This window comes from Aphis gossypii, unplaced genomic scaffold, assembly GCF_020184175.1.
Source record: "Aphis gossypii isolate Hap1 unplaced genomic scaffold, ASM2018417v2 Contig00319, whole genome shotgun sequence".
In the NCBI taxonomy this organism is placed as follows: Eukaryota; Metazoa; Arthropoda; class Insecta; order Hemiptera; family Aphididae; genus Aphis; species Aphis gossypii.
In genome coordinates, this window is record NW_026083064.1 from 1 (window position 1) to 16824 (window position 16824).

The following is a 16824-nucleotide window of genomic DNA, read 5'->3' on the forward strand; positions in this document are numbered from 1 at the left end:
GCATATTGAGAGGCTGGAAAATTTCTTTTTTTTTTTGTTCCTGCCAAAGTAGGAGTAATTTTGAAGCAGTTCATCTTTGAATAGTTTGTTTAAAATTCTTGCTAGTATGATTTTTACTTTCGATCCTCCAGACAAGGATAACTCTTTTACCTGAGAAATATATTAGGAGCTATTGTTAATGAATTTACCAAATAATAAAAAACCAAGAAGTGCTTACTAACCAATTTTTTTCTATAAGTTGGAGAACTTTGAATTTGATTTTCAATGTTTATTAGATCGTTCTCACTTTCTAAAGGAAACAAGCAGTCTAAATTTGAGAAGTCTTCTTTTTCGATATCCAAGTGTTTATCCTTAGATGCAGTTATTTTCTTTAATTGTTCATTGATGGATTTCAATTCAATTTTCATAACAACTTGATTGGCCAAAAGTTTTCTCAAACACACATCTAAGTATGAATATTAATTAAATTAAATAAAAATGTATAAATATAAAAATATTTGGTTATTTCTAGGCATTAATAATCATTAATAAAACGTATTAATACATATATCTATATTATGCATGATGCTTGATATATCATATTATATTTGTATGCATAAAAAACTAAATACCTATACAAAAAATAGCTTAAATATGTATATTATGCTTATGTATTATAGTTCTTCATGTTCATCATTTATTATCATAACACATACTTTTAGTACTATGTATCTTAACTTTTCAATCTCTATTCCCTATTTTTAATTGTCTCTATTATTAAAGCAATAAATTAAAAAGGAATTTTGTTTCACGTTATTGTATAAGGTCTAGTTTTTAAAATATTAATAAAATAAATATATATAATATACACATTTTATGTTGTTATAGTTATAATAATGATCAATTTATAAATTTACCAGGCGGTAGACCATTCAGCATTTGTTGAGTCGAAAATCGTTTTTTGGGAGAATGGGAATAAGCATTGAACATATTATGGTTATATGGAGATCTGTGGGTTATTTGTTTTCCTTTTTTAGGAGACTTTAAATTAGTCTGTTCGCTGCTCTTCTGAGATAAATACTCTAGACATTAAAATAAAATTGATTATAAGATAATTTTGTATTTCTCGAATATAGTATGTAACACTCACCACCACCATTGGAAATCATGTTATAATCATCATCAGCATTCAACATATTATGGTTATATGGAGATCTGTAGGTTTGTTTTCCTTTTTTAGGAGACTTTAAATTAGTCTGTTCGCTGCTCTTCTGAGATAAATACTCTAGACATTAAAATTAAATTGATTATAAGATAATTTTGTATTTCTCGAGTATAGTATGTAACACTCACCACCACCATTGGAAATCATGTTATAATCATCATCAGCATTCAACATATTATGATTATATGGAGATCTGTAGGTTTGTTTTCCTTTTTTAGGAGACTTTAAATTAGTCTGTTCGCTGCTCTTCTGAGATAAATACTCTAGACATTAAAATTAAATTGATTATAAGATAATTTTGTATTTCTCGAATATAGTATGTAACACTCACCACCACCATTGGAAATCATGTTATAATCATCATCAGCATTCAACATATTATGGTTATATGGAGATCTGTAGGTTGTTTTCCTTTTTTAGGAGACTTTAAATAGTCTGTTCGCTGCTCTTCTGAGATAAATACTCTAGACATTAAAATTAAATTGATTATAAGATAATTTTGTATTTCTCGAGTATAGTATGTAACACTCACCACCACCATTGGAAATCATGTATAATCATCATCAGCATTCAACATATTATGGTTATATGGAGATCTGTAGGTTTGTTTTCCTTTTTTAGGAGACTTTAAATTAGTCTGTTCGCTGCTCTTCTGAGATAAATACTCTAGACATTAAAATTAAATTGATTATAAGATAATTTTGTATTTCTCGAATATAGTATGTAACACTCACCACCACCATTGGAAATCATGTTATAATCATCATCAGCATTCAACATATTATGGTTATATGGAGATCTGTAGGTTTGTTTTCCTTTTTTAGGAGACTTTAAATTAGTCTGTTCGCTGCTCTTCTGAGATAAATACTCTAGACATTAAAATTAAATTGATTATAAGATAATTTTGTATTTCTCGAGTATAGTATGTAACACTCACCACCACCATTGGAAATCATGTTATAATCATCATCAGCATTCAACATATTATGGTTATATGGAGATCTGTAGGTTTGTTTTCCTTTTTTAGGAGACTTTAAATTAGTCTGTTCGCTGCTCTTCTGAGATAATACTCTAGACATTAAAATTAAATTGATTATAAGATAATTTTGTATTTCTCGAATATAGTATGTAACACTCACCACCACCACCATTGGAAATCATGTTATAATCATCATCAGCATTCAACATATTATGGTTATATGGAGATCTGTAGGTTTGTTTTCCTTTTTTAGGAGACTTTAAATTAGTCTGTTCGCTGCTCTCCTGAGATAAATACTCTAGACATTAAAATTAAATTGATTATAAGATAATTTTGTATTTCTCGAGTATAATATGTAACACTCACCACCACCATTGGAAATCATGTTATAATCATCATCAGCATTCAACATATTATGGTTATATGGAGATCTGTGGGTTTGTTTTCCTTTTTTAGGAGACTTTAAATTAGTCAGTTCGCTGCTTTTCTGAGATTCATATTCTAGAAATTAAATAAAAATTAGTATTAGATAATTTTGTATTTCTCGAGTATAATATGTAACACTCACCACCACCATTGGAAATCATGTTATAATCATCATCAGCATTCAACATATTATGGTTATATGGAGATCTGTGGGTTTGTTTTCCTTTTTTAGGAGACTTTAAATTAGTCAGTTCGCTGCTTTTCTGAGATTCATATTCTAGAATTAAATAAAAATTAGTATTAGATAATTTTGTATTTCTCGAGTATAATATGTAACACTCACCACCACCATTGGAAATCATGTTATAATCATCATCAGCATTCAACATATTATGGTTATATGGAGATCTGTGGGTTTGTTTTCCTTTTTTAGGAGACTTTAAATTAGTCAGTTCGCTGCTTTTCTGAGATTCATATTCTAGAAATTAAATAAAAATTAGTATTAGATAATTTTGTGTTGTCTCAGTCTTACAAATATACAACATTGTAAGTAGGATAGGATACAACATATTAACATACAAGTAGGATGTATTTTATTTTTTATTGACTTGTATAATAATATTATTATTTAGGTAGAACATAATATTATGTTAGCTCTAAACAACCTGCAAGTGCTTATGCAACTATAGTTTATAATATAGTAACCATTTTAATTTTAGAATACTCAAGGCTGTATAATTATCAAGGCTGGGCAAGTTAACAATATTTTTTAACTCAGTTAAGTTAAGTTAAATTAAAATCAAAATCAAGGTAATAGTTAAAAGTTAATTCAACATTTTCTATTAATTGAACTAAGTTAAGAGTTAACCAACATTTAATATTAACTTTTTAACTCAAGTCAAGTTAGTTAAAAAAAAAAGTTTCTTGTTTTCATAAAGGTAAAATTAAAATAATCGGTACCTATAAAATTGTTCAAGTCATTAGACCAAAGAACTATTATATGTGTTCCAAAAGGTTTCTGTACAAAGTTTGTTAGCATACTTATAAAATATTCGAATGTGTACTAGCAATTTGTATGTATTGTTTTTCTGCAAATATTCCTAAGTATTAGATGCTCATTATTTTCAATTATATAATAATAAAATAACATTATAAATCAAGAAAAGTCTAGTTCGCCCAGCGTTATCTACTATACAGATATTAATTCTTAATAAGTATAATATAATAATAATAATTTATAGGAATATCTATAACTATAACCGCCAGCTGGCGACGATGGCGAAAAATAACGGACATTGATAATATTTGTAGTTTGATAATATAAGTATTTATATTTTAAACAAATTTGAAAACTTATTGCATTTACATAAAAATTAAAATTGAAATTAACTTAACTTGTTTAAACGTAAAATTAACTCAAGTTAATCTAAAGTTAATTCAAAATCTCCTTAAGTTAATAAACATAAAAAAAATAACTTATTAAGTTTAAAAGTTAAATTAACTTAACTGCCCATCCTTGATAATTATACATATTATTACTTTTGGTTTTAGTTCTTAACAAAATATTAGCAACACAAAACTAACCTGAATCTTCTGAATCCATTAGAACAGGGCAATCGTCATCATCAGGTGTTCTAAGCAATGGTTTTTTCGCAGATTTTCCTGGAAACTTTTTTATGGCATCAAATATTTTTCTGGCACACCGTTTTTTCCTGTTTTTCTTAGCACATTCTTCATCAGTTTCTGTATTAATGTCAGTCCTAGTTTCAACTCTAGTTAGTCTATCTTTACATTTTTGTAAATCATCTAAAACATTTTTAAATATAATTATTTTTTCTGTCGAACCAATTATGATGTCCTTATCTCAATTAAAACTTACCAGCAGAAGACATGATATTTATGAAATTATATTTCTCCCAATCATCATTGGGCATTATATCATCATCCATAACCATCTTATCATATTTTCTTTTTGTTAGTTGATGGTCAACTGGTGGAAAATAGGATTGATCCAATGTTGGAGTGATCCAACGTTTAGGGACAATCTGTATTCCATCAGTAAATTCCACAATAACATATTTTCTATAGTAATATATAAGATAAACATAAAATTATAAAATAAATTAAGTTTCTTAAATGGGTATTATTTTCACAATAAATTGTTAATTCATATGTTTTTAACCAAAAAGTTTGCATACCTACATTTAATAACAATATACCTGTAAATAGGTATTCAAATTGTCATTTTTGATATAGTTTAAAAAAAAAAATTAAATGTTGCAAAAATGTTTACTTGTACAAACATTTAGCTAGTTGGCAACATTCATACCAGTCTATCCAAACTACCTACATAGTATAACAATATTTTGCTATTTGTATAACCGTATACGCATGGCACAAAATAAATTACATTTATTTTTTTATAGGTAAATAATAATTTAATGCGAAAGAACGTGTGTTGTATATAGATTGCCCAGCCAGGTACAAACACGCAGCATGTTTATAATGCCTAATAATTTGAAGATAATTAGGTAAATACAACATGTTATTAAAATAAAACAATTCTTAATTTATTACTATTACTATTAATAATATTAATAATAATATCTAATAAAAGTAAAAACCTTAATAGGTATACACCGTTTCAAAAGAGAACATCATACCAGGCGGCCACGGGAAAAACCCGTTTTCTTACGTAGATCTGGTATAATAATTCTCTTTTGAAACAGGGTATAGGTAATAATTAAATAATATTAGTAACATTTAGTAATGTTACTACATTTTGCGATATTAATATTATAAAAATGATCTTACCTTAACTCATCCATATTATAATAAAATATATAAGTTATTCGCGAACATCCGAAAATATTAAACACAGTACACTAGGTATAAAAATGAAAATGACGACGTGACGTTATCGACGACCTTTACGGTACGCGCAAAGTGAACAAGAGTCTATAACAGTATAACTTAATACTTATGAGTGAAGTGACAATAATGAAAATAATTGACAACAGAATATCGTAAGCAAATAGTATAAAGTAATCCGTAGTCCGTAGTCCGTACTGCGTAGTGCGTGTGGAGTGTGGACTGTGACCTGTGCTCTGTGGGTATTTAACTTTTTCCCCATGTCATTTCCGCTACCCGCCACCGCGCCATCGAACCAGCTCCGATAAACGATAACGGCCAATGGGAATATTCTTAATATTTTGTCTTTATAAATCACATAATATCTTTGATTATCATGTTGATAAGTTGATTACTTCTTACATACGGCGTACAATACGTAAAATGTACACAGCATACTAGCATATATTATATTATATATAATTATAATTATTATAATGGTCTAAGGGACTAAATAATATTTTGTTCTAGGTATATTATTTATTTAAATACGCTATTTATTGTAGTTGGGCGATTTTAAAAATGAGCCATAGAAGCCAAACTAGTAAAAAAAGACGTGTTCGTGAAGAACTTGTCGATATGACACAAGATTTTGAAAACGAAGATGTTAGTTTTGGTCTCATAAATGACCTAGAAGAGGAATCCATTGAAACACCGTTAGTTACAACAGGTACCTAATGGCTAATACCTATTACATTATTGAATACGAATGGTTCAGAGCGGAGACTGTACCTAATACCTATGTCCTATACTTATAATTTAATTTCATTGTTATTAGTATTATTTTTTCTATTATTACCTAATACCTATGAAAGGTTGGATTAATTTAATTCTAGACAAAATAATTTAGTAGACACTTAATGTAGTGTTATTGTAGCTTGTGCGCAATAAGACATATTAATGTTATGATGTGAACAGTTTAATAGATTTCAACAAAATATTTATTTACTAGTTAATATAATTAAACAAAATTTAATTTAATGATCTTAACGTTGATCCTACATAAGAAACCTTTATTATTATAAAGTTAATTTTTATCATTACCTTTTCAACCTATTTAAATAATATAAAAGTTAAGAATCGCGGACGTTTCACCCCCGCCGTTTCGTCCCCGTCAAAAAAACCAGTCCCCGGACGTTTCGTCCCCGGCAATTTTTAAGATAGGACGTTTCATCCCGGAGAGTTATTAGACATAGGACGTTTACTCCCCACCATATTTTGATAAGTACTTTAATTTTAAATGAACAATTTAATTTTAAATGACAATACTACAAAATTACAAATACATATTCAATATTCACACAATATAATTACAAATAGTCAAAATTTAAATAAATCACAATTATATTAAGTCATATTGAATTTCGTAAAAATGAATAAATGAATACATTTTTAGGTCAACTGACTTATTTTTTTTAAATAATATAAAATGTCACTATGGTTATTATATTTAAATGTTGTACAAAATTACTGTAGTTTCAGTATTTTCAGTACATTTATTAATTCATTTTGTTTTTGTATCAATGCAGTCGTTGCAGACGCATTGCACATCTGTATTGATTCGATAAATATATATAAATTAGGATGTTTAATTCTTACAATATTTTTTAATTTTTTGTTGAACCTTTCTGACACGTTGTTGATCCGACCATAGCCTTCTTTTGTGACGTTGTAAACGTTCCACATGTGTGGTAAAAATATTGGTGGATGTCGTAGAAAGCGAGTTGTACCGTACCTACTCCGTTATTGTGGATTTGTAAGTTCCGTTGACGTAAGTTGAATCAAAATACACCAAGATATCGTCTAATCCTTCTAATGATTTAAAATAATTGGATAATAGTGACATTCCTACATATTTTTTAAATACTTAAAGATTATAAAACTACTTAAAAATTAATAAATAATAACGATTTAAGAAACCTGAGAACCGAATGTCTTTTAATCAAAATATGCCGGGGACTAAAGTCCTATGTCTTATAACTCTCCGGGACGAAACGTCCTATCTTAAAAATTACCGGGGACGAAACGTCCGTGGATTGGTTTTTTTGACGGGGACGAAACGGCGGGGGCGAAACGTCCGTTTACCAAAAGTTAAATACTAAATATAGTTATTCAATTATAAAAATCAGAAAAGTCATTAAACTAAAATTTAAATGCATTCAATTAATTTTGTATACAATTAATTGTACAACATTAATATATTAGTTAAACTGATAAAAATTGAACTATATGTTCTTGCAGTAATATAATAGTTTAGGTATATGATAAGACAAAGCAACTCCTCTCACAGTATTTTTCAAATTGGAATTTATTTATTTTATTTGTAGAATCATCATCCAAGTTATATGATGTAGAAAATATTCCAAGTTGTTCGACGAGCAGTAAGCCAGAATCAGAAAATATTTCAGATACATTTGATTTTTCTGATGAAGATGATGCACTTGATTTAGAAAGTTGTAGCTCAAGTGATGAAGAATTTGATGAAAACTTTACAAATAATATGAGTACAGAAGTGGGCTCTATTCGAAATAAACTAGCAGAATGGAGTATAAAACACCGAATAACACATGCTGCAATTTCTGATTTGTTGGTAATTCTTAAGTCTTCATATGATTCTTCTCTTCCAATAGACGCCAGAACCTTATTGAAAACTGATATTTCTAATAGTAAAATCATACTTAAAGAAGTACCTCCCGGTTTTTACTACCATTTTGGTATAAAAAGTGGTATAAAAAATCATTACGATTTCACGGATGATAGTAATGGCGTTATTAAATTAGTTGTGGGTATTGACGGGCTGCCGTTAACAAAAAGTTCAAAAAGTACTTTTTGGCCGATATTATGCTACATAAGGCCACATTCCCAAGTTGTATTTCCTGTCGGTATATACTGGGGAAATGAAAAACCAACAGAAAGTAATGTATTCATGCACGATTTTGTTCTGGAAATTAGTGATTTAATTACAAATGGAATAGAAGTACAAAATAAAAAAGGCATTTTGTACAAGTTAAAAGTTATAATGGATGTATTTGTATGTGACGTACCGGCCAAATCATATATTCTGAAAACAAAAAGTCACAGTGGGTTTTTTTCATGTTCGAGGTGTTTTGTTGAAGGAAATTATACAGGACACAGAGTGTGTTTTCCAGATCTTAACTGTACAAAAAGAACTCATGAGAACTTTATAACTAAACAAAATGAAGAACATCATATTGGAATGTCTCTTTCTATTATTACAGACATACCCGGCATAGATATTATTAAATCATTTAGTCTTGACTACATGCATCTCATCTGTCTCGGTGTTATGAAAAAAATGATAAACCTGTGGTTAAAAGGTCCACTAATTAATCGTATTGGCAGCAGAAAAAGCACAGAATTGAGTATTTTATTATTAAGTATGAAACAATATACACCTGTTGATTTTCAACGAAAACCACGGGGTTTGGATGAATTCAACCGATGGAAAGCCACTGAGCTGAGAATGTTTTTATTATACTTTGGTCCTGTCGTATTAAAGTATATTATAAATAAAAAATGTTACTTGAATTTTCTATGTTTGCATGTTAGCATGAGATTACTTTTAACTCCAAATATAAGTGATCGGTATTTAACATTTTGTAGAGAGCTACTAAACTATTTTATCAAAACGTTTAGTAAGATATATGGTGAACAATTTATTTCTCATAATATTCATGCATTGGAACATATCTGTGATGATTACATTAATTTTGGGCCATTAGATAACTGTAGTGCATTTCCCTTTGAGAATCACATGTCAGTATTAAAAAAATATTTAAGGAAAAGTCATCAACCACTACAACAAGCTGTTAAACGTTATAATGAAGAAACTAAGTATTTGAATACTCAAAATTCAAATGTATTTAATAAAGATTCATTTTTATTTAAACAACCTCACCATGATGGCCCATTACCAATACCATTAATGTCTAAAAATGTCAATCAATATAAAATAGTAAAATTGAAAAACATGGAAATAAGATGTAATGAAAAAGATTGTTATGTACAGACAGTTGAAAAAACCGTTTTCAAAGTAGTAAATATAATCAAAAATATAGAAGACACTAAAAATGAATGTATTTTAATAGGATATACTTTTTATGATACATCTTTATTTTATAATCAACCTATTTCAAGTTCAAAACTGGGAATAGTTTCAATAACTAATAGCTATTGTGATAATTTGATACAATTGCCAATTACACAAATTGTATGCAAATTTATTTTTCTTAAAACTTTAGATGATAAGCAGTCAGCTATTGTAATACCAATATTACATACACTATAATTTAATAATATTAGGTAAGTTATGTTTTTTTTTTTTATATAGTTAAAAATGGGTTTGATTGTTTGATACATAAATTTATATTGATAAATGATATTATATCTACTTATAATAATTTTTAATATCAATAATAATATAATGTAATATGTGAATTTTACGTTTATATACACTAGTATTTTAATAATTATAATTTAATAATATTAATACAAGATTAATTACCTACCAGTTAATGTGTGCATAATAATTATGCATATATATTATATATTTGTTATTGCCACTTATTGGACTTGATTAATATAATTTTAGTTTATGTAACACTTTTTTAATTTATTGTATTCTTTTTTTGAAATTATATTATTTTTTAATTAAAATAATATATATTTAATAGTTATAGAACTATTATAGAAGCCTAGGTACTTTGACAGTTTGAATGTATAGCTATTGAAGGTATGATTTTACTTGACGAAATGCTGGTTAACAACTTAGTTTTTATTTGTCTTTTTATTATCACAATGAAAAAGTGTGAATTGTAAATTGTTTAATATTGAGTAGGTACTACTGTTAATACTTATTCATTTTTATGTGTTACCTTTTAAAATTATAAAATGTACTGCAAGGGGGAGTTTAATATGATTTAAAAAGTCATGTGACTATATATTATATTTCTTCAGAATTAAAATATTGTATCTACCCTATTCTCTTTCATTATTATTTACAATATTGCAATTTGCAAACAAATATAATATGGTATTTAATAATATTTATTATAATCTATTATGATAGAATCATATCACATTATTATCACCTATAGGTATTATAGGTACTAAAAATGCAACAATATTGAATTATAAAAATTATATATACCTATTAACTCTTATTAAAACTTAGTCCAACACCAATAAATCATAGGTAGATACTACAAAAGTAGGTACCTACCTACCTATTATAAAAAAAAATGTGAGAAAACTCATATTCTCCTAAAAGCTCCTTTTACCTATTATATATTCAAATATTTACCCTGCAATCTTCTATTACCTATAGCTATGATACAATGTATAATCATTAATCATAGAAAAACCTATAAATGTATATAATAATGCTTGGATAATGTTTATTTATAGGTGGCCTTAAAATGTTGAAATTTAAATACACGTAAAACCTTAAAGTAAAGTATAATTTATAATGTTCTGTTTGTAGTTTTAAATTAACCCTTGTATAACATTAAAACTATAATTGTTAATAAACACTTTGCTCTTAGCATTAATTCAATATTATAATAGTATTAGAAAATTAATATTCTTATTGTGATATTACTAGAATACTACTGGAGTATTACAATATACATATTAAATACATAATGGGTGTTTAATATTCCTGTAATGTTTAATGTTACAAAATGCTATGTGGGCGCGGACGTGAAATTTTTGTACAAGACGGTTTCATGTATATTTTCGACAAATTTAATTTTAACCGTACAAAGCGATTTTGGAGGTGTCGCAATAAAGATATGTGTAATTGTCAAATTCATACAGGAATCGATGATTATATTATACAAAAAAAAATTAACGACCACACTCATGATTCTGAAGCGGCTAAAATAGAAGTAGAGGCTGCAATTACAAAAATTAAGACACATGCACTTCAAACAATGGAGCCTACATCAGTTGTAATAAACGAATGTGTTGGACCTTTATCCGAAGCAGCTAAAGTAAGTACAAATTTCAGACAGCTTTTTGTTTTTACTAGGCCCGTTAATTTAATTTTAGGAACGATAATGTAGTTTAGCATATAAAAGCTAATTAAAAAAAAAATATTATATTATACATATATATATTTTTATTAAATTATTTAAAAAGATATTCTTTGTTGTTTGAATTCAGGCCACTTTGCCAAATAATTCAACTTTAAAAAAAACGATTCGGCGAAAACGTCAAGAAATCCAAATGGCACCACATAATCCAGTCGACCTAACTACACTAGACATCCCACCCGCGTATACTATGTATTCTCCATCAAACGGTAATGAGGAAATATTTTTACAAAGTGATAGTGGTCCAGGTTCTAATAGAATATTAATTTTTTCTCGATCTAAGAGCCTTGATATTTTGGAAAATTCGAGCGTTTGGTACATGGATGGTACATTTAAAGTTGCACCTCCATTATTTAGTCAAGTATATGTAATATTAGCTGAATATTTACATGGTATACTGCCTATGGTTTATATTTTACTCCCCGATAAACAATCAGTAACATATGAACATATGTTTTTAATGTTGAAAAATTTAAGACCGGCTATAAATCCTAAATCAATTTCATGCGATTTTGAACAAGCGGCCATAAAATCAATAAAAAAAGCATTTCCCAATGTTAAAATATATGGTTGTTTATTTCATTTGTCGAACAATTTTAAAAAGCAAGTTGGTGCATTAAATCTCACAACTCGATATAACAATGACGCTGATTTTTCTATATCAGTTAAAATGATAATTTCATTAGCATTTGTAAAAATAGAAGATCTTGATTTTGCAGTTGATTTATTAGCTCAACATCTTGATGAGGAATTAAATAATTTATTAGAATGGTTTGAAGATAATTATATAGGTCGAATTAACCGTAATGGTCGGGGAAGAAGAAATGCGCGCTTCCCTCCAGAAATTTGGAATTTATATGATAGAGTCTTAAATTCAGAAAATAGGACAAATAATCATGCCGAGGCAGCAAATAGGAGGTTGAATATCGAAATGGGAGTGTGTGGCCCAACAATTTAGACATTTATAAATTGCCTAAGAAGGGTTCAAACAGGCCACGATGTTTTTATGGCGCAACTAACTGCTGGAGGGAGTCCCCCTAAAAAATTAAAAAAATATACCGACCTAAATCATCGATTACATAAAATAGTTAGTGAATATAATATAAGAAATAGTATGGATTATTTAAAGGGAATCGCTCATAATATTTCTTTAAAATAAATTTAAATTGTATATTATTAACATTTTTAAAGTATTATTAATTCATTTTTTTTTTTTAACTATTTAAAGGGAATTGCTATCATAATTTATATTTTAACCATGTAATTATGTATTACTAAACATATAAAACTTTATTATTATATTATTTATTTTGTATTTTTAAAATGTATTATAATATTGGAATAATGATGAATTATTAATATACTGTTTATTTATTTTAATATTTCTTTAAAATAAATTTCAATTGTATATATTATTAACATTTTTAAAGTATTATGAATTCCTTTTTTTTTTTTTTGACTGTTTAAAGGGAATCGCTATCATAATTTATATTTTAACCATGTAATCATGTATTATTAAACATATAAAACTTTATTATTATATTATTTATTTTGTATTTTTAAAATTTATTATAATATTGGAATAATGATGAATTATTAATATACTATTTATTTATTTTGTATTTTTAAAATGTATTGTAATATTCAAATAATGATATATTATTATTTGTTTTGTATTTTTAGATTTTATGTGGGTTAATAATCTACACCTTTATCTTACCTATATAATCGGTTTTTACGTTATACGATAACAGCTATATTTGGTAGGATTATACTATTGACAATTTTATTAAGATTATTTTTCATAATAGTGATAGTAATAGTTAATTTTAAAAAAAAACGACGCGCCGAAATTTCCTCGCGCCGAAATTTCCAGCGCCGATATATCTTCGCGCCGAAACAGCCGTGCCGAAACTGCCGTGCCGAAACTGCCGTGCCGAAACAGCCGTGCCGAAATGTCCGATTCCCAGAAAAAATGATAGACGAGGAAATACTCAGACAGTCCGGAGTGGAAGTACAAAGTAATAACAACTCATTAATGATGTATGCAATTATAGCATTATTAGTATTCTCCATGTTTCTTTTGGCGTTTATATACATAAGTTATAAATGCAAACTGACCACTATGAGGGCCATAGGCCATCGAACAAGAACTTTGGATAACGATATATCGAATAAAGAAAGAGAAGTCATACATGTGACGTCATCGGCAAAAGGGAATGGGGTTAAGGAAAAGCTACTAGGTGACACACCAGATAGGCTAGCCCTAAGTAATATGCCGCCCTTACTAAAAGAACAATAAAATGTATAAATTAAATATATAGATATTTAGATATAATAAGGAATAATATTAATAATATAATATAACTTAGTAGTAATAATATAAGTTATTAACAATCACATAAATATATGAGTATGTAATAAATGTATAAATAATAAATATAAAAATACAATCACTAACACAAAATGTTTAATTATACAGAAAAGAGACACATAAATTCATAATTATGGACTTCGAGCTCTCAATGGTGAACAAGACAAGCATGGTTGTCATCTCCGGAGCTATATCCAATAGCTTAGACCGATTTAAGATTAGGAAACTGAAAGGACGACCTCTTTTGCTACCACTTAACGAAGAAGCTCGACCTATGGGTGAGACGGAGCTTCAGGTGGCAATAAGAGAGATAAAAAGAGTGTTCAGAGTAAAAACTGATCTGAGAGATGCTTGTCTGGACCAAATGAAGCAGAGTTTGAGTTCAACGAAAAATAACTTAACACGGGGATATATTGACAGTTATATACGTAGAGGTAATAAGGAAAATGTGATAGTAGTGTGGAACGGACATTCAGACAAAAACATTTTAAAAAGATTAGATTTAGACCATTATCCTATGCTAAACATAACGTGTTACGACAAGTATTTCAATAAAAATTTTTATATTCAGTTTGAAAAATTAGGCAATAGAGAAATAATTTTCGAAGTAGATATCGGTACATATAATAAAGCAGGAAGGCTACTTAATTTAGTAGAGACCCATGATATAATATGTAAAAAGAAACACCATACTACGTATGCGCATGATCCAAGAATGGATGTCAAATATACTAAATGTATATTTGATTATGTGATACGGAAACAGCGATATGAAAATCTAGTGAGGCATTTCTAAAAAAATATAATATAAACAATAACAATAATAATAATAATAAAACAAAAACAACGGTTACATTAATAATCAAAATACTAACGTAAAATTTCTTTTTCAGAAATTCATAATTCTATAAATACAAATCAACTCTACGAAATAAATAATAACCATAATGGATAGAATGGAGCAATTAGCTTCGGCAATATCGTTTAACATAGAAACGCAATTTCATATTAATCCAACACGGGGAGAATGGCATAATTACACAGCTTGTTTTGATTTTCATATAGTTACCGCTAATGAAAATATACTCGTACCTTACGAGGACGAAACTATATTGGAAATGATTGAGGCAGCCAAAAGATTTTTGTATGATATAGCGATAGACAGAGAATTTGGTGAACCGTACTGTTATGAATTAAACTATTACCTCGAAATAATACAGAATCCACGGGATATATTGAATTACAGTAGATAAATGTATGTCTAGAATGAATTGATCAGGTAAAACGAAGTGGTTGGGGCTGTACGAAACACCTATCGACATAACATTTGACATATGATCGATGGGGTGGATTCTATGGCATCCCCAATGAGTAAGAGTGATCAAGTAAACGTATTAATCAATTAGGGTTGTTGTCAATGTGGACGACGTACTTCAAATGATTAGTATGTCATTCCATGGGCAGCGAATCTTGATTGAGTAAATAAAATAAAATAACATACAAACTGGAATGATAATAAATATATATATATACACTTAGATTTAAGAAAACATACTGTACGAATAAGTTACTATTGGGATATGGAAATAAATTTGAATTGTGGGGAACTTATAGATTTTGTATTACTAATATATTATAATAAGTAAAAATATTATTTGTATTAATTAATTTACCATATAAGAAACTATTGTAATCAACACATTATACTAACCACATATTTTATTGGAATTATCAAATCAATTATAATCACTATATTGTACTATTTACTAACACTATATTTTATTGTAATCACAATTATAAATTATAGAAAACTAACCAACATATTTAAAACATAGAATTATATAACCAAATATTTAATCTAACATTTAATCATTAATTATATTATAATCAAAATATTTAATCAAACTATTTAACCATTTGTAAGTGTAATCAATCCATATTTAATCAAAACTATATATACAACATGTACATCATATATTCATATTATATAACGAAAATACTTTAAATGTAAAAGCATACAGAGAATTGTAATGTATGTCTTATAATCAATAACTTGTAATCAATTATTGTAGACACTATAATATTGTAATAATTTGTAACTTAACCATTTTGTACTGAACTTTGAAAGATTTCTGTCTTTGAGACATAAACCTTTTTTTTCGTGGGGAGGTGCAACGTGCTCTGATACTTATATTAAATATAATACATAAATTACTACATACTGTAGCCGATAATAACCACAACACTAGGGGCATAACAAACAACACCCATATAGTTATGCTAGGGGGTAGCAGTCAAACAAGTAATGATCGAGTATAATAAATTAATATCTAAAAACAAATGGTAACAACCAATCGAAAGTATCATCGCCCGTATGCTTTCTACCCACAGGAAAATAATGACAAATAATCCAGGTGCCACCCGGTAGAATATACTAGGTGCGTAATCACTCACCCGGTAGAATATTACAAGCACATAATTTATATTATTGACGCACGACATCGTTCAGATAACGCAAAGCGTGGGTAGAAGCGGATGCAGGTGCAGATGACCAACAGGGACCTGAAGGTACCGCGGGAGTCACTGGACGATATATAAGGGGGCCCAGATTAGGCACAATTCAGACGTGATCCACCAGAGTTAGAGCAAGCACCTTCACGTCACCCAGTTTAATATTTTATGTCTCCTGGACTTAGAATATTTTTCACAAGTTTAATTAAATTAATTAATTGGACTTAGAATAATTTTAAATAAAAACATTTAGAATAATTTCGAGAGTTTCATTTATTCCACAAAACCTTTCCGATTCGACATC

General features: G+C 28.1%; 2 protein-coding genes and 2 pseudogenes across 2 annotated transcripts; 3 read left to right on the plus strand and 1 right to left on the minus strand.

Moving 5' to 3' along the window:
- Positions 1-6: 6 nt before the first annotated feature.
- On the minus strand, positions 7-5829 carry LOC126553726 (uncharacterized; annotated as a pseudogene).
- Positions 5830-7031: 1202 nt separating this feature from the next.
- LOC114129556 (uncharacterized) lies at positions 7032-9828 on the plus strand. Its single transcript, XM_050208854.1, has 2 exons — positions 7032-7290; positions 7847-9828. The coding sequence occupies exon 2, from the start codon at positions 8020-8022 to the stop codon at positions 9826-9828; it is 1809 nt and encodes a 602-aa protein (XP_050064811.1). The 5' UTR covers positions 7032-7290; positions 7847-8019.
- A 1924-nt stretch (positions 9829-11752) lies between these two features.
- Positions 11753-12794, plus strand: LOC126553727 (uncharacterized; annotated as a pseudogene).
- Positions 12795-13610: 816 nt separating this feature from the next.
- LOC126553728 (uncharacterized) lies at positions 13611-14805 on the plus strand. The gene is made up of 2 exons (XM_050208849.1): positions 13611-13905; positions 14123-14805. Exons 1-2 carry the CDS (start codon positions 13611-13613, stop codon positions 14803-14805), a joined length of 978 nt encoding a protein of 325 aa, XP_050064806.1.
- The last annotated feature ends 2019 nt before the right edge of the window (positions 14806-16824 follow it).

Bases quoted from the DNA above. Each gene is read 5' to 3' on its own strand.
- LOC114129556 (XM_050208854.1), top strand. From the start codon at position 8,020: ATGAGTACAGAAGTGGGCTCTATTCGAAATAAACTAGCAGAATGGAGT.
- LOC126553728 (XM_050208849.1), top strand. From the start codon at position 13,611: ATGATAGACGAGGAAATACTCAGACAGTCCGGAGTGGAAGTACAAAGT. The intron at 13,906-14,122 runs GTAATATGCCGC...TATACAGAAAAG, and splicing joins ACCAGATAGGCTAGCCCTAA to AGACACATAAATTCATAATT.